The 25,970-nt window shown below is 48.4% G+C and overlaps 2 protein-coding genes across 2 annotated transcripts in view; one reads left to right on the plus strand and one right to left on the minus strand.

Moving 5' to 3' along the window:
* The window catches only part of VANGL1 (VANGL planar cell polarity protein 1), a 45,523-nt gene extending 33,913 nt beyond the window's left edge, over nucleotides 1-11,610 (plus strand). The window contains exons 6-8 of the mRNA XM_030266064.4: nucleotides 2,296-2,428; nucleotides 4,405-4,639; nucleotides 5,862-11,610. Of these exons, the coding sequence (XP_030121924.2) occupies nucleotides 2,296-2,428; nucleotides 4,405-4,639; nucleotides 5,862-6,122 (629 nt within the window). The 3' untranslated portion in view covers nucleotides 6,123-11,610. The remainder of the gene's footprint in view (nucleotides 1-2,295; nucleotides 2,429-4,404; nucleotides 4,640-5,861) is intronic.
* Nucleotides 11,611-21,295: 9,685 nt separating this feature from the next.
* Nucleotides 21,296-25,970, minus strand: part of CASQ2 (calsequestrin 2) — a 33,166-nt gene continuing 28,491 nt past the window's right edge. The window contains exons 9-11 of the mRNA XM_002188476.7: nucleotides 25,759-25,859; nucleotides 25,330-25,404; nucleotides 21,296-21,594 (exon numbers count right to left, since the gene is read on the minus strand). Of these exons, the coding sequence (XP_002188512.1) occupies nucleotides 21,385-21,594; nucleotides 25,330-25,404; nucleotides 25,759-25,859 (386 nt within the window). The 3' untranslated portion in view covers nucleotides 21,296-21,384. The remainder of the gene's footprint in view (nucleotides 21,595-25,329; nucleotides 25,405-25,758; nucleotides 25,860-25,970) is intronic.

The following is a 25,970-nucleotide window of genomic DNA, read 5'->3' on the forward strand; positions in this document are numbered from 1 at the left end:
GCCTTATGCGTGTGGAATATTTTGTTTTCATTTTCCTTTTTGGTTTGTTTGAGTTTTTTTTCATTTTGATGAGTTTCAAAAACCTTACCCTAAAGGCTTCTCCAACCTCATGCAGCACTCCTGAGTCCATAACATTAATTGGAGGTTTAAATCCTTACAGTGAGATACTCCCATCCTGACAGAGGAAGGGAGAAGTGAGGGAAGGGGAAGGACAGGTTGCCCATCATGTGTCCTTTCTGCCTGGAGTGCTGCTCTTGGTTGCGTTGTGTTGGGAGAGGGGAAGCAATCAGACATGCAAACAGAAATTCTCTGTGTTTTTCTAGAGGGGAAATCATTCATTCCAGCTGCTTGCTCTCAGTGGAGCCTGGTGTAGGAAGGTGAGGGCCTCCTGATGCCACTGGTGTCTGCACACTACTCAGACCCCACAGTCTGCCAGGCTGGCTGCAGGGTGTGCCATTCTGATTGCTGGCTGGTCTTCCCCTGCGCTGCAGCATCTCTTGAGGAGTTGACATCTGTCTTTTCCTGCAGCACCTGCTGGGACAGTGCGACTCCCAAGCTCAGAGAAAGGACTGTCAGTCTTGTAGTGTGAGTGGCTCAGAAGCTGCTAGCTCATGAGGCTTCCTTAGAAGAGAGGGAACCAGAAGCAAGCTGCAGGTGTGGCTGGCAGGCCTTTCTGAGTGTCAAGTTTGTGAGCCTGCCAGGGCCTGGAAACTCCTGCCTCTCCTTCTGGGGCAGTACCAGTTGCCTGGGCTGTTCTGTGTGTGATGCTGCTGCCTTTGTGGACATGGAGATCTCAGGCTTAGAAGCATGTTCTTAAGAAGATTCTATCCATCTTACAAAGCAGACTGTAGTTCTGGCTGCAGCTTACCCTGGCAGCCTGACAGTCTCTTATACCCTTCTTGTAAAGAGACAGTAATGCTATTAAGGCAGCCTAATTTGTTGATAGCTTTTGTATTTGATACTGCAGCAGCCAGGAAGGAAAATGTATTGCTGTAATCTCTCTTATGCAGAGTGGGGAGGTTCACCTTCAAAACCAGGATTTTCATTGCTAGGTGTAGTCAATGAGGCAAATTACAGATGCAACCCAAATTTGGGAGCTAGTGTCTCCCTTGAGTCATAGCCTCCATTTCAGAGCTGTCAAACAAAGTCTGAAATGTTTAGACTCCTAAGAAGCTATTTGTATGAGTGTTTGTTTTCCCACTGCTGAGTTTCAGGCTTCTGTCTTGGAATCTGGTTTGGGCTTTTTAGGAAAAAAATTAAAGAGTTGCCCTTGCTTGAGCAGAATAATTTTGAGCGTGTCTGTGCAATTGATTTGCCTAACCACTGCCCGCTGAGGGTGTGGGCCAGAGCAGCTTGGCACAAATCAGCTCTTGGTGGCTTGGAGTTAGTCCTAGACTACCACTTAGCTCTGGGTAGACCCACCTCTGCCCTCTATCTGGATAGAAGAATTTGTAAACTCTTCTGGGGCAACCTTTTTTCTCTCCCTACCTGAAAAGCCAGAGCTGAGGGCTTCATGGGAGAGATGAAGAACCTAGAACTGTATTTTAAGGTCACTAGTTAAGGTCTTGTAGTAGACAGCTCTGTGGACTGATAGCGTGTTACAGAGCAGATTGCAGCTTCCCTGTTAAGGATCTGTTAAGAGCAGCAGAAGGTCTAATGGCAGATGCTGCTCAGAGTGCCATGAGAAGCTACTACACATACAGACCGCAGCTTTCCCTATTGTGGGACTGCTGCTCTGGCAGCATCTGCCCTTCTGGGAGACCCTGTGCTTTGTCTAAAGGTGACCCTGCTGTCCCCTGCATCCTGTTTCCCCTTCCTGTGAATAACTGTCTGGAGTTTGGCTTTCATTTATTCATCTCCATGTCTCATTATGTTTTTGTGTTTGTCTCTCTCCTCTTTCCAACTTCTCACTTTTTGTGCTCTCACACTTTCTTGATCCTGAAATGTGATACGCTCCAGCTGCCCTTGCCTTCAAACTGAAAGTATATATAACGGGGGGGTAAGTTGCATCCTTGGCATGTTCACCTCACTCTGCCTTTGTGTATATTGTGTGTGACCCTCCATCCCAGCTAACTTCCCTTGTCCACGTGCCAGAACGGCCTCTCTAAGCCTGCGCAGCCTTGCAGGGTTTCCACTGGAGCTCCTGAGGACTGGGGAGGGGTTTATAGCGTTGGCTGGGAAGGCTGGAGCCCCAGAGCACGGGGACAGCTGCCGTGGGGTGCTGCTCTGTCCCAGCCCCAACCCTGTGTCACCAACACTGCCTTTGTCTCCTCTGTGCTGTCCTTGTCCCCGCAGGCCCAGGTAACAACGCATCGGGGCAGTCCCGGGCCATGATCGCGGCCGCCGCCCGGCGCAGGGACTCCAGCCACAACGAGCTCTACTACGAGGAGGCCGACCACGAGCGCCGCGTGAAGAAACGCCGGGCCAGGTAAAGCTGTCCTGTCCCGCTGCTGCTCGAGGCTCGGCCGCGTGAGGCTTGCTCAGCCTGGAGGGTGCCCCCACCCACCATGGAAGGCTGGCTGTAAATCTGTCACAGATAACAGGGAAGGAGCTCGTGAAACACAGATGTGTAAGGGACGGTGGCAGCTTGCAGCTGGAATTATCGGCACAACCTGCATGCAGCTGAGCTCGTGTATACAAGGCAGATAAGCTAATGCAGTGTCGCTGATTAGGGAGCAGTCCAGTGCTTGGCAAATCTGTAGTTACTTGCTGTAGGAAATCCCATTATTCTTGTTCATGCCTAGGTTTGTCAGCTGAGGTAATCCAGGGACAGGATCAGTGGAGTGCTTGGTGTTGCCTATTCGTAGGTGAGGAGAATATTTGTGTTTGCAGGCTAGTCAGAGAGACAGTTTTACTGGCTTTCAGTGAATTGAAGAGGAAAGACTTGACCACAAAGCAGTTACATTTTATTTTGAAACATAGATGTGTCTTCTGCCTGTCATGCTTAGGCTGCAGAGGTGATGCTTTGTTGAGATGACCCAAGACAGTGCTTCTGTTTGCTCAGAAGCCTAATTACAGTCTGCAGTTAGCATTCCTAACAGTTTGAGGCAAGTTGCTTATGGGCAAGCTCCCCTGAACTGTGTTTGGAAGGAATGTGTCATAACTGCAAGGAGCTGGCTTGTTTTGTGTTTTCTTTTGGCAGTTTGTTTCACTGGGAAAGTGCTGGCACTACGTTCCCTCCTTGCCTGCTTCAGTCTGACCTGTGCTCTGTAGCCTCTGTGTTTTAGGCCCTCTTCCAGCCTCAGAGCAATAGGAACTTAAACTTGCCCTTCTGTGAGGTGTAGCGTCCTAACTTAGGCACATCTCCTGTGCTTGCCGAGTTTGGTTAGAACAACTGCTTAGTCAGAGGGAAACCATCAGTCACTAGATAAGGCCAGATGTTTCAAACCAGGAGTTGAAAACTGATTTTCACCCCCACCTCCCCCATGTCATATTAAGCAAAATGTGCAAATGTCAGGATTTCTAGTGCTGTTCCTCATTATGCAGTATGCTATATCTCTGCTTGTGATGAGGCAGCTGCCCCAGCTTTAAGATGCATTGGATATTGAGGTCATTGTGGACAGTCATTGGTGACTTGAGAGGAAATTAAGTATAAAACAAGTTCTGTCTGAAGGGGCCAAAGAGTTCTGCTGGGTTGGGTGGCTTTTCCATTATTGGTTTTTTATCTCACTAGCTGCAGTGTAGCCCCTCACTTGCAAGTTAGCCCAGTTCAAAGTAATGGGTGTTATAAGACACCTGTTCCCCTTTTATGGTGTGGGCTTCGTGTTTGCTCACCTGTGCCAACACAGGAGTGGTTTGCAGAGGATGCCTTTAGCCACAGGGTTAGGAATGAAGATGGAGGAGTGTTTTTGCCCTCACTATTCAGTGGAGGGGTGCAGGGCAGTCATTGGGCAGCACGAGATCTGCATCCAGCTGGTGGAAATGGAAGCAGACTGCAGCCTGTGAGCACAGAGTGTCTCAGAGCCGACTGTGTCCTGGGTGACACTGGGGTGTGGTCAGCCTTCCCCCAAGTGCCTGCCTGTCCTGGGCTTTGTGCTGCAGCTCTGTGTGGTGGGACCTGTACTCAGACACACATTAAATGCGAGGGCAGCTGTGTCTTGTTTGAGTCACGTAGCTGATGTTTGTGCTGCTCTGGCAGAACCAAGTCCAGTGCTCAGGGATTTACAATCTTAATCCTGGTTTATGGCCCTCAGTTGCTGGACAGCTTGGACAAGGAAGGAAAAGCTGCTGTCTACCCCTCAGACTGTTAGTAGGGAAGATTTTGTGTAAATTGCTAGCAGGCAGTGACTTGATGGCAAGTGGGAATAGGAGGCTTGTAAATCCTGACTCCCAGGCTCTGCCTTAACCACAGACCCATCCTACTTCTTGTTATGACTCTTGCTGTCCTGATTTTTTTTGCTGCAGGCTTGTGGTTGCAGTAGAAGAGGCTTTCACTCACATCAAACGCCTCCAGGCAGAGGAACAGCAGAAAGCTCCAGGAGAGATGATGGACCCCCGAGAAGCAGCCCAGGCCATCTTCCCCTCCATGGCGAGAGCTCTGCAGAAGTACCTTCGCACCACCCGCCAGCAGCAGTACCACAGCATGGAGAGCATCTTGCAACACTTGTCCTTCTGCATCACCAACAACATGACACCAAAGGTAATGAATGCATTCTCTAACGCTGCTGCAGGAGGGAGGGGGAAGGGGATGGCACATCTGTGTGTGCAAGCAGAACAGCAAGTTGTCAAGGGAGGTGAGTGAAGGCTTTCATAGTTGGTCCCTGTGAATTGAGCAGTGTGGTGTAGGTTGCATCAGGTCTTGAAAGGGAGTAATATTTCCTCTGCAGCATCTTCTGTCTTTTTTCTGAAAGTACCTCTGAGGTATTTGTTCTTGAATCCAATTCAGCAAAGGGAATGCTTAATAAATATCTGAAAGGGTGGCTTTGAGTCACAGGAGTTTACCCAGCTGGCTTGTGGTAGCAGGATGATGCAGGTGGCAACCTGCAAAGGATCTTTTTTGGTTTTCTGCCTCTTCTGCCATGCTGCATTTTGAAATGTTAATGATTGCCTAAATCTCTGTCTCTCTAACAGTATTTCTAATTCATATGCTGCTTGATCAAACGTAGTTTGCTGCTTCATGCCCAGGCTGTGACTTTTGACTTGCAGACACAGGGAAGGACTGAATGATAAGGGAAACAGGTTACACAATTCCCCTCCCACTCTCTACCTTCCTTTCTAAGAACACCCGACAGTCCTAGGGAAGGGTTATTCTTGGACATTCACCCAGGAATTACTGCAGTAAGAGCAGAAATGCTGTCAAGAGGTGGGGCTTAGCACCCTCTCACTGTGAGCCACCTGGGACCTTGCCCAGATATGCAAGGGGATTTCTGCTGCCATTAAGGTTGCAGAGAGACTTTAAAATACAAGCAAGGTCAAATGGCATTTTGCATTCTGTTTTCAGTTTTGCACCCTCAGGGTGAAAACTTGGAGACATCTGTTTACCACCTTAACTTGGCCTGAAGGAGAGAGACTATCCTGTCTGACTGTCTGGGACTGTAGTTTTGGGATCCGTTATGGGGCTGGTACGGGAGAAATTACCTCTGCTGTTCTGAATTGCTGCCAGATGGCTGTGCTGATGGCAGAACTCATGGCTATAACTTTGCAAATTTGCTGGGATGGACTGAAAGAGGATCTCCTAATGTTTGTGTCTGCTCCTGGGTCTGAAAAGCTGAGAGGGATTGGGGAGAAGATGTCTTCTAAAGTGTTAAAGCTGAAACAATTTGCAGCATGGCAAGCCCGTGCTCGTGGATCTGTATTTGGGAATGGGAAGAGAGCAGGGCAAGTTGTGGGGCTGGTGCTAACGTGTGTCCCGCTCTTGGCAGGCATTCCTGGAGCGTTACCTCAACCCAGGCCCAACCCTCCAGTATGACAGGGATCGCTGGTTCTCCAAGCAGTGGACGCTGATCAGCGAGGAAGCGGTCACAAGCGGGCTACAAGACGGCGTCGTGTTTGTCCTCAAGTGCTTGGACTTCAGCCTTGTTGTTAATGTGAAAAAAATCCCCTTCATCAAACTCTCAGAAGAGTTCATAGACCCTAAATCTCATAAATTTGTCCTCCGCTTACAGTCTGAGACTTCAGTCTAAGGGATTTTGAGGGTGGGTTGTTGGGAGATTTTTATTATTTTTTTTTTTTCAATATCGTGCTTTTGGGTTTAATTTCCCCAATGCTGACTGAAACTGGCAGATGATGGACCAGTAATATTTGACCATCTGCACTTTATTTGGAAAGGGGAGGGGGGAGTTGGGATATCTTACCTAGGAAGAAGTATCTTAAGAGGCAACAGGGCAACGTGGCTCAGTTAGCTCAGTCTTGGAGACAGAACTCCTTTGCCCCTCTTTCCAGGCATCCAGGCATCCTGTAAATCTGACACTCTTTCTCTGCACGGCTGCAGTGTCAGAGTTGTTGTTGGAGTGCTGCCTTACACTGTGCACGCCTGCATCCTTGTGTCTCTGCTTTTGCCACCCGTGGCTGTTCCTGAGGGCTCATTGCTCACCTGTCCCTCACAGAAATCTCCTGGCACACGGTGCCACAGTCCCTGCTCACTTAGGGAAGAGGGGATATCAAAGGGTGGGGGTGTGAGGGGACTTTCATGCTTTATTCTTCTTCTCCTCCTCACCACGTGCCTCTTCTGTCAGTGCCAGACCTGTATGGGCATAATGGGATGGTTTCACCCTCTGTGAAATTGCTTGTCTTGAACTGGTTCAGCCCATTTGCAGCTCTTTAATATTTTTTTTCCTTAATCAGTGCTTGTTAGTGAAGTTGTTCTTCATGTCACAGCTCCCTGTTATCTCTCTTCTGCTTCTCTCTGTCCTACTTGTCAGCATCTTTCTCAGGCAGACCCAAGGCTTCCTTTTTCTGTCTCCTCTGTCTGGCTTTCTGAATGTTTCTCCAGGCGCTGCTGCTTCCTTTTGCACCTGCAAGGGCTGTGTATTTGCATTGGGACAGGGTCAGTAAGTTGCTGGCTCCTCCTTAGATAAATCACAGACCCTCCCTATGTCTGACAGCCTCTTTGAGGGGAAGGGGGTGCAGGCAGGAATGTGCCCCTCCCTCTCTAGCCAGCTTCAAGTACATCTGGAGAAAAGAGGGGCAAAACCACTTCCCTCCTTCAGGAGAGGAGCCAGGGAAAGGCTGACCTCTGCCCCATTCGCTTGCTTTGGAGAACTGTTGTGCTTTGGAAACACTGCAGTGAGTCCTTCCCCACCGTACGCCTTCAGCTGTAGCTAAGAAATACCAAACAAAGCCTGAATGTTGAAAATCTGCCTGCCTTTCTTGGCCTTGCTGTACTGTGGGATTGTGCTCAGTGCTGGGATCTGCTTCTGAGAGATGCAGTTTTGTTTGTGAGGCTGCCTTTGCCCACCAGTGCAGCTTTCATGTGTGAATTTAGTCACCTGAGTTTGGAAGGTTTGTTTTTAACGGCGAGCCTAAATCAGTGTCTGAAGTCTGATTGCCAGCAGGGAGCATGGAGTGACTGGAGCCAGCTGCAAGGCTGGCAGTGACCTGAAGGTCCCTTGAGATCCACGTGAATGTAAATGCTCAATTTATTCTGTTCAGTCTTTTGCCATGCAAATATTCCTTATCGGGCAGGATCTGGCCTGCCCTCCATATGGATGTCTTAAAGAAGAAGGCCCTAGTTCCAGCAGTGTGTAAGTCAGTGCCTTTCATTGCCAGCCTGCACAGTCTTCTGAGAAGGGCTGTGACAGCTCCTCCTGTCCCTTTTGTCTTTCCCAGCCCTTCCCACAGCAGGCATGGGCTGGCTGGTGTCCACAGGGAGCAGCCACCTTAAACAGGGATGCTGGGAACAGGGCAAGAGGGTCCATCCTCTTCCAGCTTCAGCAGCAGTGGTGATGCATGTCCAACAGCACCTATGGATAGTCCTCTTGGGATAAAGGGAGCACCCTGGTGAGTGAGGGTCCAAAGTGATGATTCCCCATCCCAGTGACACCTGCAGTTTCCTGCACCTTTCTTACAAGCACATGGCAGTCTCCTGGATCCTTTTTAGTCTGTGTAGTGTGCTAGATGTGGTAGTGGAGAAACAGGATAGCATGGCACATGATGGGATTATGCCCTTTGCCCTTGAAGGATGGGAAGTAGGTAGTGTTTTCCCCTCTCTAAGCTCAGTGTTTGGGTTTTTTGGCAGATTGGGGTTTCTGGTAGTCTGTATGAGGACTCCTTTATTGACTGTTGCCTTTGCAGTGTTTTACTTTGGAAAAATAGGTTGGTTTATTCCTTTAAAAGAAAAAAGGAAGATGAACATACAGTATCTTACGCTTGGCTCTCCTGAAGGTGCCTACACCTGGCTTTTAAAATGTGCATAACCAGCAGGGTGGGAGAGACTGGGAGTAGCTTGGGAGACTGTGGAGAGCTTAATACCTGTGTGGAGGCTACTGCCTGTGGCTGAGTTGGCTCATTTCTGTGAAGCCAGAACAAGAACCACCTTGCCAAGGGCTTGGGTGTGCCATGTATGTGAGAGCACCTTGTCACAGGCACATCTGCAAAACTTTTTTACTTTCCCAGGATTTCCTTCCCCTTTCCTTTTCCCTGCTCCATGAGCGGGGGGTTGTCTGATAGTATCTGCTCAGGAAACTCATGTCTTAATTTTGTTAAATCCTTTAACACATGGAGAACCAGACAGAAGCAACATGTGCTCAGTCTGGGTCTGCTTCTTCAACTTTGTGCTGTGCTTCAACACTGCCTTTTCTGCCTGCTGCCAAAAAGGACACTGTCAACAGGGGCCAACTCCTACATTAAATGCTCTTCCCTCTTAACAACAGCATGAATGCTTTGCCTGATGAAATCTGAAGGAGAGGACTCTCTCAGATGGTCTCTTTAGAGATGCAGCCTGCTTAGAGGTGAGGACAGACTGAAAGGGGAATTGTGATTCCTGGATATTCCCTGTTCTGGTATTTTTAGTGACATTTTTTGGGGTCTCTCTTGCTTCCCTTCTCCATGCAAAATAAGAGGACCACTGTCATACCTACCTCACTGGGGTGTTGTGAGGCTAAACTCAACTTGCTTTCAAGTGCTTTGAGATCCACAGTTGGATCTGTGGCATCTGTAGGAATTCAAATTCTATAAGAAATACCGAGCGGTGTGTGCGGACTGGTTTGTTTAACTCTGTTTATAGCCAGCTAATGAGTAAGAATGGAGTCACGGGGAATGAAGCTCTGATCCAATTCCTGCAGCCTTTACTTCTGCTGCATTTGCCAAGAGCTGAGCATAAATACAACCTGGAGGGTTTGCTAGCCAAGTGCAGGCTGTTCCTCTGAATGCCTCTCCTATCCTGCACTATCTCCTTGCACATATTTTCCTTCCTCTCTCCCAGTCTGGATGTTTGTACCTGGTTGGGAATTGTGGGGAGGGTTTATTAAAATTCAAGTGTTTTTTTAAGACAGCCCTGTTGGTGGTGGAGTGGTCAGTGTCCCCCTCGGAGATGATCCTTGCACTGGACGTCCTTCACTGGAAGCTGAACCATTTGATAGGGTGCTGTGCTGCCCAGCCAGGAGTGGTGGTGCCCCCACTCCTCTCTTCCATTTTGGCACGTTTCCTGCAACTCAAGTATGCTGCTCATATACTTTAAAGGCTTTGGGTTTTATGCTGTCAGATTTGTTACAGCCTAAATCCAAAGCCATGCTGAGATCTTGCAAAACCAGATGCGGCTGAGACTTTCAAGTGTTCTAGAGCAGATGGAAATGGCTGTGGGTTTCCATGAAGGCTGGCTTTCTCTTTCCTGGATATAAATTTAAATATTTTAATTTCTTGCAGCTTCCAGGAGTGTAGAGGCATATACTGCTCTTAATACTTTGCCAGTCCTGTAACTGGGCATGGGTAGGTGTTGTCACATCTGTTGGCCGCTCACTGCCATATGACTTCAGCCATGGGCTCAGACTCTGTGAAGCTGCCCTGGGTCTCAGTGTCCTTTCCCTACACCTGGAAGCTGAGCAGGCAACACTCTTGGAATTGTAAGCATTGTAGCACTCCCATTCATAGCATATCTGCAGGGCTGGGAGGTGTTGAGGCTGCATTTGGAACCTTGGAGGCAGTGCACATGCACAGTAAGGCTCAAGTTTGGAGATCTGAATAAATCCCAACCCTTATGAAGCCTCCAGACTTTTTCATTTGGGATCGGGCTCTCTGTGCAACGCCGTGGGAGTCTGCTGTAGCTGAGTTCAGCCAGAAGCTGCAGGGACAGAAGGTCTGGAGCTGGTGCTGCCCCACATAAGTAACTTTGAAAGGTCTTGTTTGAGATGTGCTCACTTCCAACACTTGCTGCTGAAGAAACTGAAAAGATCCATAACTTGCTAAACATGGAAACCTATTCAAGCCAATTTCATCTTGCTCACCAAAACTTTTAATGCCCTTTTCAAAGGGTAAACAAAAACAAAAAAGTCTTGCAGTCTTCTGCAACAGTGCTGTAGTCTGGTCCCAGGCTGGCTCCTCACTCGGGCTCAGTGCTGCCCAGCCGTGTGAGAGCTGCTCACAAGGTGTATGTGCAGGTGTTTTCTCATTCAGCTTGTGTGTGTCTGTGTGCTTTTCCCTCTCTGGTGTGCACATTATATGTGTTTAAAGCCTCAAGCCAGACTTGGTGGCTCAGTGTTTCAGCTGTCCTTAAGAAGGAAGTGCTCTTGGAATTGAGCTGGTTTTAGAAAACAAACAAAAAAAAAAGAAAGGAAACTCACCAAATTTCTGTTCTGAAAGAGCTGGCTTTGGGCCATGATGTCTCCTACAGGAGTGTGCATCCTCCTGCCTTCAGGCTGCCGCCTCCCATCGATGCTGACCAAAAGTTGCCGTTTCCGACAGCTGTGAGCGGCGCGGATCGCTCTGGGCCAGTCCCCAGCGGGTCCCCGCCGTGCCAGCGGTACAGCTGGCACTGCCTGCCCCTCTGCATCCCTCCAGCAGACTGCATGGTTCTATCCCTGCTGCACACACAGCCCTGGGGGCAGCAGGCAGCCGGCCCTGCCCTGGCTGTGCTCTGCCCAGGGAGGGAGGGAGGGGATCCTTCCTTCCCTCTGGCTGCTTCCCCGGCACCTCTCACCAGCACTGACGATGCTCGGGGTATCTCCTGTGTGCACAGGGGCGAGATGCTGTGGCCACTACCTGAACAGGCATAACTGTGAAGGAATCTTACACTCTCCTGTGCCTGTTTCTTTGATTCAGCATTATTGTGTCTTGGGGAAGGGGGTGGGAGCAAAATGCCCTTCCCTCACCCTCCTTATCACTGTGTAATACTTTTTCTACACACACTGTGTATAGTAAGAAGGGTTTTGCCAAGGTTTTCTAATTAATAGACACTAACCAGCATTTCTTTCTTTTTTCTCTTTGCACATGTGACTTTAACTGCAGTGGTACATGGTCTTTCTGTTCTTTTCTAATTGTGAACTTAAGTAAGCAAATTCCTGGTGTCTGTGACATTAATGCACTGTGGGTTTAGCCTTGTAAATTGTTCTGTTCCAAGCTGGGTTCTCTTAAGTTATAGCTGGATGGGGTTTTGTTGTTTTTTAAACTGAAACATAAAACCGTTTTACACTTTGCATATTTTGTACAGTAAAATTCTGGAAATAAACTGAAACCAGATTTGATTGTCCCACTCCTTTCTCTTACCCTTTCAGACAAAAAAGCTCTTCTGGTCTTCAAGCATTCCTTAGATGTGGGCAGGAGGGGCCCTTCAAACATGTGGTTTAGCTTTTTTGAGATTGTCTTTTTGTCACCCTCATTTCTAGACATTTCTGGTCTGCCCTGCCACAGTAAAATGCAAACTCATTTATCACTCCTGAAGGAAGACTGGTAAGTGACTGCTTTGAACACCTGAAATCTCAAATGATGGGGAGCAAATGCAGCTGGGGAAGTGGGGTGATGGGGGGGATGACTGGAATGGGAACAGGTTTTTCTGCCTCCTGCGTTCTCATAGTTTGCACATAGATTATGAAGTGCAGGATTTATTGCTGAGTTCCTTATTTGGCTCTGGTGGGGAGGGAGGAGTGATGAGAGGCAGAAAAGCCAGTGCTCCTTGTTTGTGTGGATGCAAGCCTGTACTCTGCTAAAAAAAGGTACAGGGAATCTCACCTCAACAGCATCTCTGGGTGTGGTTTTCCCCACCATCAGTTTCCATCTCCAGCACACCAAGAGAGAAAGATCACACACAGAAAGATCAAGCAGCTGTGTCCAAGGAAATGTGGGAGCAGCTTTTTTGTCTGGATGTTCTTTGGTGGCCACTCTTCAGGCCAGCCCAGGAGATCCTACTTGGTGGCTTCGGCTGCTGGAAAAATCCACAGGATGCTGCTCTGCAGTGAAAAAAGAGTGCAGCAGTTGTGGAGATAAGCAGCACAGACATAAATGCCTGTGGAGAGAAACAGCCACATGGGTAAATCTCTGCTTGTATTTGGGCTAGAGAGAGCTGAACTAAGGCCTGGGAGGAAGCAGGAAAGGTGGGATGGGGGTGTGCTCTGTTCTGCCTCCTGCCCTCCCTTGATCTTTGCTTTTGATCTGTCCCTCTCATCCCACTGCTGCTTTGGCAGTGCCCAGCCCTGCACTGTTTGCAGGTCAGCTCCCAGAGGTGGCCAGGGAAAAGGAAGAGCACTGCTGCTGCCCTGCAGAGCCTGAAATGGGGCTGCAGCCCTTGCTGGTGCCCTCCTGCCCATCAGAGGAAGACCTGACTGGTTGGACTGGAGCCATGGAGGGAAAGGCTCTGTGGGAGTCGGCCACAGGTGTGTCATGGGAAGGTGTAAGCATCAGGAATTTGGCATAAACAAGATACTGGGCTTGTCAGCCTTGTTCCAGGCTCTTAGCCTTGAGAGCTGTGTCTTTACATGTGAGTTCAGCACACTGTTTCATTTCTGGGATAGTGCTGATACCAAATCAACACCTGACTGCTGCCAGTTGTGGCACTTTCTGTCCTCCTGTGGAAGCTGATGGAAAGAACAGGCTTTGCTAGAGGGACTAGTTCCCTTGGCCTTCACCCAGAGCTCACATACCTGAATCATAAAGGGTTGTGGTATGTAGCTCAGCAGAAATTAAGAGCTGAGGGAGCTGATCTGGTTTGGTCAAGTCTTTTCACTGAAGTTGCACAGACCTTTGAGGTGTGATGGAGCCTCAGGTGCAACGTTGGGTTACGTATTACAGACCCAAATCTCTGACAGAAAGGGGATGGAAAAAAACAAACCACTTGGAGGGACCTGGCATCCTGAACCAGAGGTGAGCACCTTTTGCCTGAGGAACATACTGGACTTGAGGAGGAGATGCCTCTCCTGGAGTGCCCTTCTTGACCATAAGGGCATAATTCACTGGCTGCCCTGAGACAGCACAGCACCAACCAGTGCTGTGGGTATTTGGTGGGTGAGCTGTGGCTTAATTCACATGAAGAATGATTGGCTCTGGAGGGTGATGGGATCAGGCCTCACAGCTGTGGAACTGAGAAAACATCAGCTGTGGGCAATGAAGTAGGAATGTGTGTGGGGCAAAGGGGCCACATGCAGTCAGGACATAACAAATGGGGTAAGAAAGAGATTTGTCACCTTCAGCAACTGGCTCCAGAGCCTTGCTTGAAGCATTGGCAGCACCTCACCATGTGATATTGCTAGCTAAATTAATAGTTCAGTGAGACATCTGACTGTGGAGGTCGGTGGGGCTTCAAACCCCTGAACACCTCTGGTGCAATGAACTGGCTCTGCTGTCTCAGCCCCAGGTCTGGACTCCTGAGAAGTACGGGAGGGGTTGAACTCAAGGGCTTCCAAGGCATCCTGGAGCTCAGAACGGGAGGGGTAGGTGCAAGAGAAGGGATCTCTCAGCAGGACATGGTGTCTCACAACAGCATCCAGGAAGGGAGGGTATCCTGGGAGTTGGCTAAGCAGAGTGCTTTGATTTGGCTTTCAACAGCACTCCTGAGTTTATGTTGGACTGGGAAGGGTTTAGGTTACAGTCCTTTCCGCTACTGACAGATAATCCACTGGGGCAAGGACATCATTCCCTTTTCACGTGTGCATCCATGGACTGCTGGGTCAGGAGGTGCTGAGAGAAAAGAGAGCCCCGAGCACAATGTGTCTGCAGAAGCAGGGATGGTGTAGTGGGGTGATGGCATATGCATAAGTCATTAGCTGTGAACAAAGTTACCCGAGTTGCTTTGAAAAGCTGTAACAAGTTTTCCAGCCTGCTGTGAGCTGATGTGCTAGTTTATGCTGACATGGTGCTAGGAAAGTAGGGAGTACCTTAAACAGGAAGAAAGCTGTTTTCCTCATCCAGCTGTTTGTCCCCATCTCCCTGTCCCTCTCCATATTGAAAAAGTTGTGGGGTGTTTGGGTTTTTCCCCCCTGACTCCTGTTCACATCGTAGTGTGTGTTCAGGTTGGGGCGTGCTGCAAAACTGTCAGCCTACTCCAAAGCCCTGAGCTGATCTTCCCTTCCTCCAGAATTTGGGGACCTGAATGAAGACATCTGTACAAGACTTGGGCTTGCTGTGGTTCCAGCTCAGTTAATGTGAGCAGCCTGCCACAGTGGCAGTGCTGCTTGTTGGCCTCTCGAAGCCCGAGGGTGCTGCCTGCAGGGAAGGAGAACGGGTGTTTGCTGCAGAGACCTCAGCCAGGACACAGGGAACAATCACTCTCTGGGCTCTGCACTAAATACAGCTTAAAGAGGAAGGAGGAAGAAAACTTTTACCTTGTGAATGTGCATTTGAGGTAGCTCAATGCACCCACCTTGCTTGTGTGTCAAAATATGGAGAGCAAGAACAATGCCTCAAGAAAGACAGTAACACAAGGCAGTGTGAAGTCAGTGGAAGAGACCTTAGAGATTAGGGTGTGGGTTTTCCCTCCAGCATGCTTAGGAACATGAGGGCACAAAGACTTAAAAAAACCTGAGACACCACAAATTGCTCTAGGCATGAAGCTACTCTGTAAATTGAAACATTTAAAGTATCTTCCAAAGGCAAGAATCAGGTTTACAAATGCTTAAACATCTAGTCTTGCTTGTCTTTTTTTTTTTTTTTTTCCCCTTATTATTTAAAAAGGTAGCACAAATGAAAAGTGGATGCATGGGGAGAAGGGAGATATGTTTGACAAAACACATTTGATTCAGCCTCTTTGAAAATTTTAAGAGACAGTCAGAATGGTATGGCCCTTTGGACCTCTCTTCAGCACAAGTCAGATGCTGTGGGCATGCTTTGGATGAGGGAACAAGAAGGAACTGATTATATCTGGGCCACAGATGTGAAAGAGATCTGCAAACCTTTTAGCTTCTATTTTGTAAAAGCTCATTCTTGAGTATTCATAATACCAGATCCTAGAGTTGATTATAATTTTGCTTTGTAAGTGGTTGTGAGAAACTGGTTTAGTAATTCAGTAACTAGACTGTGGGAAGCTGTGCAAATTCCTTCAGCAACTTCATCTTGTGGGGACTAAAATGTTCCTCAAACATTTAGCTACTTTTGTTGTTCAATAACCTCTCTCTTTGTCACTAGCAGGAGCAGGACTTTGACTGTTGAATTGAATTTAAAGCAAAAATCAAAATCCAACACCAGGCAAATTTCAGGGCTGCTCTCTGGTCAAACATCACTTTATTTTTCAACTGTGTTGCTGAGGGAGGAACCTGATTCAAGCTGGGCTTTCTCCAAACAAAAGCACATGAGGTTGCCCATGGCTATTAAGGTGATTTACCACCCACGACCAAGGGAGAGCTCAGTCAGGACAGCCACTGGTAGTCTCTGGCTGCTGTTAAACGTAGGTTACCCCCTCCAGCAAACTCAGCTCTTTTAACCCTCAAGGCTTATTGCTTGTATGCAAAGCCACGACACTTGTCTTCTGCTCAGATGGTGTGGTGGTGGGATTGCTGGTGGCACTGGGTGTTACTGGTCTCTTCCCACAGTGACACCAGTCAGGGCTCAGTTGCAGGGTGGTGATTCCTCTTCTAGATTTTGGGACAGCAGGAAAAAAGGTCCAAAAAATTCTGCTACATCTACCCAAGCTGGTGAAATGACTTTTCCCTGAGCATGTCTCACCTGTCCTCAGAATAAAAGCTAGTGACAGCCTTGTCTGGACATCTTTCTCCTCAGAAAGGGAATGTTGTCCCTCCTCATGTTCACAGCTGTGGGGATCCAGCACAGGTTCGTGGCAGTGCTTGAGGGAGGCTGATGTCCCCCTGAGCTGGGGAAGGGACAGCAGGGGCAGGGATGGGCTCTGTCCTCAGTGACCCTCAGCACCATATGCTGTGGGGGTGGGTTGAGAAGAAGGAAGGGAAGAAGATGGGCTACATAGAAATACAGAGAGAAAATAAATTCAGTCAGAAGAATAGTATGTCAAGAGGCATGAAAAGAAGGTGAAAAAGCTGTTTTCTTGTTTTCCATGGCATTAAGGGACAATGCCCTTTGAGTGCTTTGCTGATCCCCTTTATCACAGGGCCTTGGCAGGGAGCGAGGCACCGGAAGGATCTTTGCTTCCATCCCAAAGGCAGTTTGTAATCTGATTCCTGAAATGGGTCTTCAAGCTGCACGGAAGCTCTGTAGCTTTTTTTTTTTTTTTTTTTTTTCCCTTTAAACAGCTTAGCACCTTTCAAACCTGGCGGAGTGTTCTGGGAGCTGGGCCAAGTCTCTGCCCTGGGCCCTACCCCATAGTCCCCATTGTCATGAGATGTCATCTTCTGTCAAAGAGGAGCGAGAGTCATCCCACGGCTGTCCCCCAGGGGTACTGACCAGCCAAGGGCTGCCTTGCCCTTGGTCAGTGGTACAAGGGAGTGGGGAGAAGGCAAGGGATGCTGCAGTGCAGTGGGTTGACCCAGAGTCTTGGGTCCCAAGTAGGACACAGAGCTGCTGGTACAAGACTCTGCCTCACTGCCGAGGTCAGTTATCCGTCCTGCTGTGCTCTGCTCTTTCCAGTTTCTAGCAGCTGGTCTTGCACTGTGTGGCATGGATGTACCTGGGGTGTGAAAGCAGCCAGGAGGCAGTGAGCTTTGCCTCAGAGGGCTGGGGTGCTTCTTGCCTTTTTCCCATCCCTCTCTCAGTCCCCCAAGTCCAGGCATCAGTGTGCAACTGGCTGCATGCAGAGCTTCCTCAAAACCAAAGCTTTGCTGCAGTGGAGAGGAAACCAGCTGCAATCTTGGCCTCTTTTCACAAGACTGTAAGTCAGTGGCAGCTGGGATCCTGTCTAATTAATAATTTTCCAGGGAATAAAAGGCAATGTTTTGTGTTTGGTCTCTGTAATGAATACATCATTTCTTTAGGTATGATGTGCAGACAGACATGGAGAAGCAGCCGGTGTCCTCCTCGGCTCTGTGTTCATGTTGGTGGCTGGCTGAGCAGCTTCATTCTGGGACGGGAAGCAGCTGAGATCTCTGGTTTCACTATGGGGCCATGGCTTTCCCAAGGGAGACAGGAGACTCATCACTCCTCAGAAACATCACAAAAACTGCTGACCCTGAAAACATGGAGTAATCTGTGATTTCCAGAGTGCCTTCCTTGTCCTTTCCTCCTGCAGCTGTTTCCCAAATGGTTGACATAAACTCGGAGCACTTTTGGGTTCACAGAACCTCTACATCAGTGACTGCTGCAAAGGCAGAAACTTTCTCCTCCATGCTGCAGTATGAGAGCTGCAGTGTGCTGCTCCTGGTGGGTTTCCTTCTCCCTTGACTGTTGCCTATGAGCAGCACAGGCTGTGCTGTGGTACAGCACCCCCAAACAAACCCCTTCAGCCCTGTGTCTGGGGACTGCGAGGAGGTTCTGCATAACTTGGTGTTCTTTTCACATATAACGTGTTAGGAGGATCTTCACTGTCACTGGGGAGATACAAGGCCAGGTTTTGGAGTAATTTGGGCATTAACTTGACAGTAGTGGACTAATAGTCAGACTTGTTGATCTTAGGGGTCTTTTCCAACAAAAATGATTGAATGGTTCTTTGAAGAAACTGATCAGCTTGAAGCACTCATGGTTGGATGAGGGCAAAATACAATTCCTGTCTTTATCTGTATAGAGACCTGTTTAATATGTCTAGTAACATGCTAGAGCAAAAGAATTATTTGTGAAGAGAGACGTGCTTGTTAAGCATTCAGTGCTGCCCGCGTACATAAATTTGTATTTTATTAATAAAACGGATTTTGCAGGTTCCTCATCCAAATGTGCTGACTGTTTCTTCTCAGTGTATAGTGGGCAGGGTTAGGCTGGCTTTGTTCCTCAGGGCCACCAGTGCCTTTCAAATGCCAGGTGTTCCTATTTGTGATAGAAGAGCCCAGGAGCACCTGGGCCTCGGGTCCTGTGTGTCATCCCCATACCACTGTCTTACCTGTCCCTGCAAGCAAAACACTCAAATTCAAGCTGCCCTCTCCTTCACAAGGGCCATTGTGTCCTTCAGCTCTTTGGTCATTAGGATCTTGGGGCAGACAAGGTGTTGTAGTTAAATGGGAAAATCTTTGCTGTCCAGCCATCCTCATTGCTGCAATCCTTCCTCTGTGGCAATGCTTTCCTAACTTTTTGTGTGATTGTCCTGAAAGCTGGTGATAAACAGTTCCTGTTTGTGGGCAAAGACAGTGCTGAGAACTGTAATGGCAGACTGAGAGAAGAGAGAAAGGGCAGCCCCATTCCTGGCACTATGAAGGAGTGGCAGCTGTAGGATTAGCTGTTTCCCTGCATAACTCAAGGGAAACTTTCCATAAACCACTGGCACCACTCCCCAGTATGAGTTCAGCCTCTGCACTTCTACATTATTTATGTCTTTTCCCCCTAGAGGTCTGTTGCATTGACATGTTGAAGTGCCTGTGAAACACCTGTGCACTTTGAACGTGTCCCTAGTGCTGTCTGCAGGGTCTGCCTGGGTAATCTGTGCCTCTCAGAGCACCTAGAGTGGGGCACTTCAGAACAGAGGGGCATCCACAGTGGGAGAGGAGCACACAGAAAGCACTCTGGCACTCGGCACATCTGGAGATTGTGCCAGTTAGGAAAGGCAGGAGAGGAGTTTTTCGTTATTCTTTGTGTTTGGAGTGACTGATGAGGAGGGACATGGCCAGTGCAGGCTGTTACCTTATGCAGGGTGAAACTGTGCATGTTTTGTTCCTGGGAATTGCCCAAAGGTAAAGATAAGCTCTTTTCTCAGGTCAGTAGCTGTCCCTTAATCACAAGCCAGGAGACTACCAGAGGGCTATGTCTGCCTCTCCTTGCTCCTTACCCGTGTGGGTGAATGAGACCTTGAGTCCTGCTCGCTCCCTCTCTGAGCTGGGATCCTCCAGCAGACCTTGATGAAAAAGCAGAAGGAGAATGCTGGTGTTCTGTCAACCAGCAGAAAGTAGGGTGTGAGTGGAAGAGAGGAGGAGACCTCCATGCTGAGAGCATACTGAATTTCAAGACTTTGGAAAGTTTTTATCATCCCAGAGCAACCAGTTGATTGTTCTCTCTGAACAAACTTGGTTCAACTTCTAGGCAACCATAAAAAAGCACGGAAGAGCAAATGGTTGACCTGGGGGCTTTGCTGCCTTGTCTGTTCTTCTAACAATCTGTATGTGAAAAGCACATGTTGAGGGTTTGCTGCTCAGCAAGGAGCTAACTTGGCCTACAGTCATCTACCATGCTAGTACAGTATTCATTCAAGTGCATAGAGACAGAGAGAAATCCAGCTATGTGTTGTTCATACTGGTATTTTCCAGCAAGGGGATATGGCACACATGGGAACATATCAATACTTCAGCTTTTTTATACCAGTAATTTCAAATTTCTATTTCAGCTAATGTAGAGAGAGAGAGTAAACGAAACTGATCAACAGGCAGGAAAAAAAATCTATAAAATCTTGCTTTGCAGTTCACCCGATAAAGGAAATATATAATGTGTAAACCTTGTTTCTCATGAGGCGGAGTCACATTTGTGTAACTCTGATTCTTCTGTCCCTCACACTGTAATTTTCCCTCACATCACATACCTCTGTCCTAAGCCAGTATAAGGATGGTCAGAACAATGGTTTTTGTTTGTAGCAAGAGAGAAGATGTGTACACTACTTATGCTAGCAACTCTGAACAACTGGAGAACATCTTTATAAATGTATTTATAAATGAATTTATAAAGATAACACCATCTCTGAACTCTCCATTCATTGCACTATTGCCAAACATAAGAAGCTAAGACAATTGAAATCTGCCGGCATGAGAAAGCAGGGAGACCTAATGCTGCCACAGTGACCTGCACATGGATGGTGCTGCACTCACCAGGACCGTGGGATGGACCCCTGGCTTTGTGAGTGACCCCCTTGACTGGTACCCTGAACTCCTTCTCAGCCTGCAGTCAAAAGAGGCTTCTCACATGGGATACCTGAGTCTCTAGGCAGGGAGTAACTGTGCAACTAAATACTCAAAAGCCAAACAGTTTGAATCCCTCTGCTGCTCACACCCCAATGCAACTCATCCACTATCTAATATGTTTGGATGGATCTGTTCCCTCCTGACACCTCAGTCATGGAAAAGATGCTACATGGGCTTTGGGTGAAGAGTCAGCAAAAGCTGGAAGGTCATGGGGAATAGGAGTGCTTCAGGGTGGGCCTCTGTGGATGTTTCCATTGGCTTGGCTCAGTGCCATGATCTTCAGTGGTTTGGACTCACACTGGGCCCTGAGCTGGACCAGCCTGTCCAACAGTTCAGGAACTCAGGAGTTTTGTGTCTCATATCAGGGCCCCTGCACTGACTCCAGCTGTAGCCTGAGCTTTCAAGAAGAAAGAGGTTCAGACAGGGGACCCGGTGTTTGGTTTTGCATTGCACTGCCAGACAAGAATATCCTGTCGTTATGTGGAATCACTGAAAACTTTAATAGCATCCCTAAAACCTCCCTCCCCTCCCAAAGCATTTTTCTGGCTCTTAGCATATTAGGGAGTAGCTACAGACTCCCGCAGCACAACTTGCAGGATTGAGTGGTCTTGGCAGAGTAGCTGCAAAGGGCATTGTGTTTAATAAAATGGCTAAACTTTACAGTTAGGGTTTTCCCTATGTCTTGAAGTGAGATTTGGTCTTTGGATGTTAAGTGCTGGGCTGATGAACACAGAAAATACAAACTGGCTCCCTGTGTCCCTCTGGCAGCAAGCAGGCAGGCACTTTTCTCCTGCCCTGGGACACTCGGGGCAGATTCCCTGCAGATTCCTACTGTCCTTACTAAGGAGGCATGATTTGCAGCGGTGCTGGGTGCCTGCAGGTGCTGCCCTCCGCAGGGGCAGTCCCGGTGGCTCAGCACCGCTGGGAATCAGGCGAGGGGGTCCCGGCAAGGGCGAGGGCAGGGGGAGCGGGGCCGGGGGAAAAAGAGGAGCAGTGGTGCTTGCTGATGCTCAAACTTAGGTCTTCCAATGGAGGGACCTGCCACAGGGCCAGGGCTCTCGGACCCCACAAGTCAAACTGCACAGAGTCACAGTTAATCATCATCGTCGTCATCATCGTCGTCGTCATCGTCATCATCGTCATCGTCATCATCGTCGTCATCATCATCATCATCATCATCTTCATCATCGTCATCATCTTCAGTATTTATCTTCCCAGAAAGCACGTCCTCTATCCAGTCCTCCAGCTCCTCGGCTGTGGGCAGGTCGTCATCGTCTCTGATGTCCATCCAGACGCTGTCAGCCTGTGGGGACAGGTGATGAGGGGTTAGCTGCCCTCAGGGACACAGGGAAGAGGCGGGACAGCTCTTGGGAGGGTGAGGGCTGGAGCAGGCTGGGCTGCAGGGCATTGGCTCCTTCTTTCTACAGCCTGTGGGCAGGCTCAGCCAGAGCATCTCTGCCCATGCATTGGGATCCCCACTTCCCCATGGAGGGCTGCTGTGTGTGGCCAGGGGCAATGGGACTGGTCAGCATTTTTATGGGACTGTGTGGTGCTGTGTGCCCTGACGGGATGTGTGCCTGCTGCCTATACCGTGAGCAGGAGCCTGCCTGGTGCATTCCCCACCCTATACGGACGGTTCTGTAAACTCCAAGTCTACGTAAAGAGATATCAAAGAGACCTCTGCCAGCACCCACTGCATCACCCCAGTTTGCAGGACATCACAGGGGTTCCCTCCTTCCATCCAGAGCCCTTCTGGGACCTCTTCCTGGGAGCCTCCACGAGCCCCTGTCAGCACTCTTTCTCCCTAACCACTTTTACAATCACCTTTGACTGAGGACCTTCCTCTGGACTTTCCATGTGTGAAAATGGCTCTTGCTCTTGGAATACTCTTCCCTTAGATCATCTCAGCCATTCTCCCACACACACCATGGATCTCAGCTGAAGAGTGGTGAGAAACACCAGTGCACTGGACTGCAGATGCAGAAAGAGCCACTGCTCTTTCCCTCCAGCTGTCTGCATTACTTCCATAAACCAAAAGGGATGGGTGAATTCAGTAAGAATACAACGACAAATTTGTGACGGTTACCCAGGGACAGCAAGATTATTTGGACTCTGAGGTCTGGAAATGAAAGTTTTGCTCTTTGCTTTGCTATAGTTTCCTTGGGTAAATGCCTGGGTAAGCCCCTTTCTGTTCACTATCTCCCCTCCATAAAACAGAATCAGCCTCCCATTTTGCAGAGGCGCTGTGAGGTTTATCTCATTCAGCATTTGATGTTGCAGAAGCAACTTCAGAAGACAAGTACCAGCTCTTGCAAATCCATCCAACTTCTTTACCTGCCTGTGGTATTTAATTCTCTTTGATTTATGGCTTGCTAAAAAGCCAGACCAATTTCTGCTCAAGGAAAGCTGTGTCTCCTATACAATATTTTCCTCCTAAATCATCAAAACTGCAATAAAAAAGAACCCTGGAGAGGCATGCAGTCCTTCCTTCGCTCAAATGTTAATGTCCCTAACCTCAGGACTGTTCGTGTGGAAAAAAGTGACACTTTTAAATAATGGGAAGAGGAGTGGCTCCATTTCACCTCAAGAAAGTGCTGTGCAAATGAAGCAGTGATATTTTGCAGGGCATCATGGCCCTAGTCCTGAGCCACAGTCACCACAATGTGATGAGCCAGCTGGGGCTGCTGGGAGCTCTGGTGTTTGCATTGGCAGGTTTTTACAGAAGTGATGGGGTCACGAGGGTTATGTCCACTGAAGCCAACAGCAATGTTTATTTTCACTCTGTTGTCTAAGTCCCACTTTGTACCTGTGTAACTTGGCTGAATACAGTGATGTAACACTGAAATAACAAAATGAGCTCAATGTTTATTTTAGATATCACCTGCCAACCTAGAACTTTCTTAAATCTCTCTCAAGAAATAAAAAAAAGGACTTAAGAGGAATGAAATAAAATCTGCAAACACTGTAATCAACAACCTGAAACATTTACCATATCAAGGCCAGATAATGCATGAGTTTTTACAGGTCTCTTGGTGACTGCTGAATGATAAGGCATATATGTTCTTACATAATTCTGCTTTCTATATTATTCTCATGCCACTGATAATCCTACTTCCATTGATTGCTGTTTAATGTAGCTTTGACGTGACTTAAACATGACCAGTCACAGTAAATATAATGAAGGGAGATACTGAATTAAGGGCTAGTATTAAGGGCATAAGACTGGAAGACTTGGGCTCTCTTTCTGGCTTGTCCATTCATTTCTCTCATGGTCTTAGGTGACAGGTGCTATTTTGGCCCCTTTTCCTTTTGTCTCTCCCTTAACAATTCTGCTAAGAAGCATTAACTCACTGGGTCTTCACTCTCTAGGTGTCTGCCCCATGGTCTTGTGGAGTACTGCTCTATTAAAGGCAAAAAGCTCACACGCATCCAGGGCTGAAACTACTCCCTGACTCCCATGTCAGCTTCTCAACTGCCTCAGTGGGATGAGCAAGATCCAGGGGTTCTGCTTTCTTCACAACACCATTGCTTTGCCTTCCCTGCCACATCTCCCGTGGTACAGCCTTGCAGCATCTCTTGTAACAGGAGGCACAATCATCCAGTACCCCCTTGCTGTCCCTCTTCTTCTGGGGCAATACAGGAGAGAGGATGTGGAGTTGGAAGCAAGGTCAGTATTGAGCCAAACCAGCCCCCAGCTCCACACATTTTTCCCAATTTTAAGTCCCTCTCTGCTCTCTTCTGATGAAACATCAAGTTCATTTAGGACTCAAATTTCAAACATGAGGTCAAGCACCAATTTACAAACACTTCTGTGGTGAAGAGATTTCTGCTTCCAGAGACACTTACATACACACACAGGTTCATTTTAAAGAGATTAAAACAAACACCCAGCACCTAAACATTAAGAATTAAGTAAGATGATAGTTTAGGCAGGAGCATGCTGTATTACGGGCTCTCTGATCATCTGGATCATTATTGTCAGAAAGAGGAAAGAATGGTTTCTCTCTGTGTCAGAGCTGTTTCATTGCACTCAGCAGCTCTCCTGAGATCTCTAATGGTGAGGGTCAGATGGGTCCCTCTCCCACCTGCCTTAAAAGCTCACAGTGTATGGGCAACCTGAGATCAGTCCCATGGCTTTCTGGCTTGAAGGCAACCAGAGAGAAAACACTAGCTGCTAGAAAGTTGTCCCAGTAGCACAGCTATTGGGTGGGTGCTGTGGGTGCTGTTGCTCCCTCAGCTGTGCCAAAGTAGCACCTGCCCCTGCAGCTCTCCCTCTGCAGCTGCTGCCTGTGGGATGGTGTGGAAACCTTCACTGCCACCAGGTGTGGGGCAGGCAGGTCTCCTCTTCCCACCCAAATCCCACCCGCACTGCATGTACAGAAGTGGCTGAAGGGGAGGAGGGCCTGGATGAACCCCAGTGTACCCTCCTTATGGCAGCAGGATCCCTTGATTACCAGTTTATGCTGTACTTCTGTTGAAGCTGTGTATTTATTTAGCTTTTTTCAAGCTGCGCAGTTTCTCCCTGTGATCTGCTGGGGATAATCTTTCCCTCCTACACTCAAGCTGTGCCCTTTTGCTTCTGTAGAAAATAACAGCCTCCTTTTACTTCTCTTCTCCTCCCCTAAGCATGGCTTTCTTTTCCCCCTACACACACTTTTTCTCCACAAAGCCACCCAAGCTGTCGGAGCAGGGAATGAACAAAGGTGCATGCTGTGAATTGGAGTGGAAATGCAAGACCTTGAAACCAAAACTGGGCAAAACCCTGAATCCCAGGCCACAGAGGTTGATACTGTCCCCAGCAGATGTGGTTTGTGTGTGATTTGGCAGCAGAAACATACTCAGACTAGAGCCCTCAAGCCTGTCATCAGAGGTGTTACAAACCCTGTGGCATGTGCGAAGGGTGAGGTCTTAATATTTTTTCCCTGTTCTACCTGCACTTAACAGTGGAAATCCCACTGATTCCAGTGTCCCTCAGGACCCAACCTTTCCAGGACCCTCATTTTGAGATCACTGGATTTTCTGGGCACGTGCTACTCACATCCGTGACGTTCACTATCCCAATCTGTGGTCTGAACAGGTCGATCTTGAAGGTCTTCTCCCAGTAAGTGATGAGCTGCAGGAGTGAGACACAAGGCTCAGTCAGGGGTGCTTGCAAGGCCCTGTTGCATCAGTTCAGTCAGCTGGGCTGGGGAGTGAGGAATGTGCATCCATGTGTGCACGGGAGAGAGGAGAGGCTGAACGCAAACCTGGGCTGCCACGCATGGCAAAGGAAAGTGCCAAATCCAGAGGTGTTCCCTTCTTGGGAGGCAGACCCAAACAAGCAGCTTTCAAGGGGATGGCCTGTGGTCCAGTTTCCTATCCTTCCCTGTCCCAGATTCCCTGGGGCAATTCCTGCACATGCACACCCCCTCATGCCCATCCCATCCATGAGTTAAACCAAGAAAGGCAAAAAGCCTCTGCCACTCACCAAAGGAAAGTCATCAGGGTCAATCCAAACAATGCTCAGGTCGGGATTATCGGTGTTGTCCCTGGCAACCTGCTTCAGGATTTCCAGGAACTCAAAACCATCTGAAATGATATATGAACCACTGCTACTCTCCTACAAATGCACAGGCACTTTTTTTTTTCTTTTTTTTTTTTTTTTTTTTTTGCTTCTGGGGTTTCCAGCTTCCCTGGCTC

The sequence above is a fragment of the Taeniopygia guttata genome, chromosome 1, assembly GCF_048771995.1.
Source record: "Taeniopygia guttata chromosome 1, bTaeGut7.mat, whole genome shotgun sequence".
NCBI lineage: Eukaryota > Metazoa > Chordata > Aves > Passeriformes > Estrildidae > Taeniopygia > Taeniopygia guttata.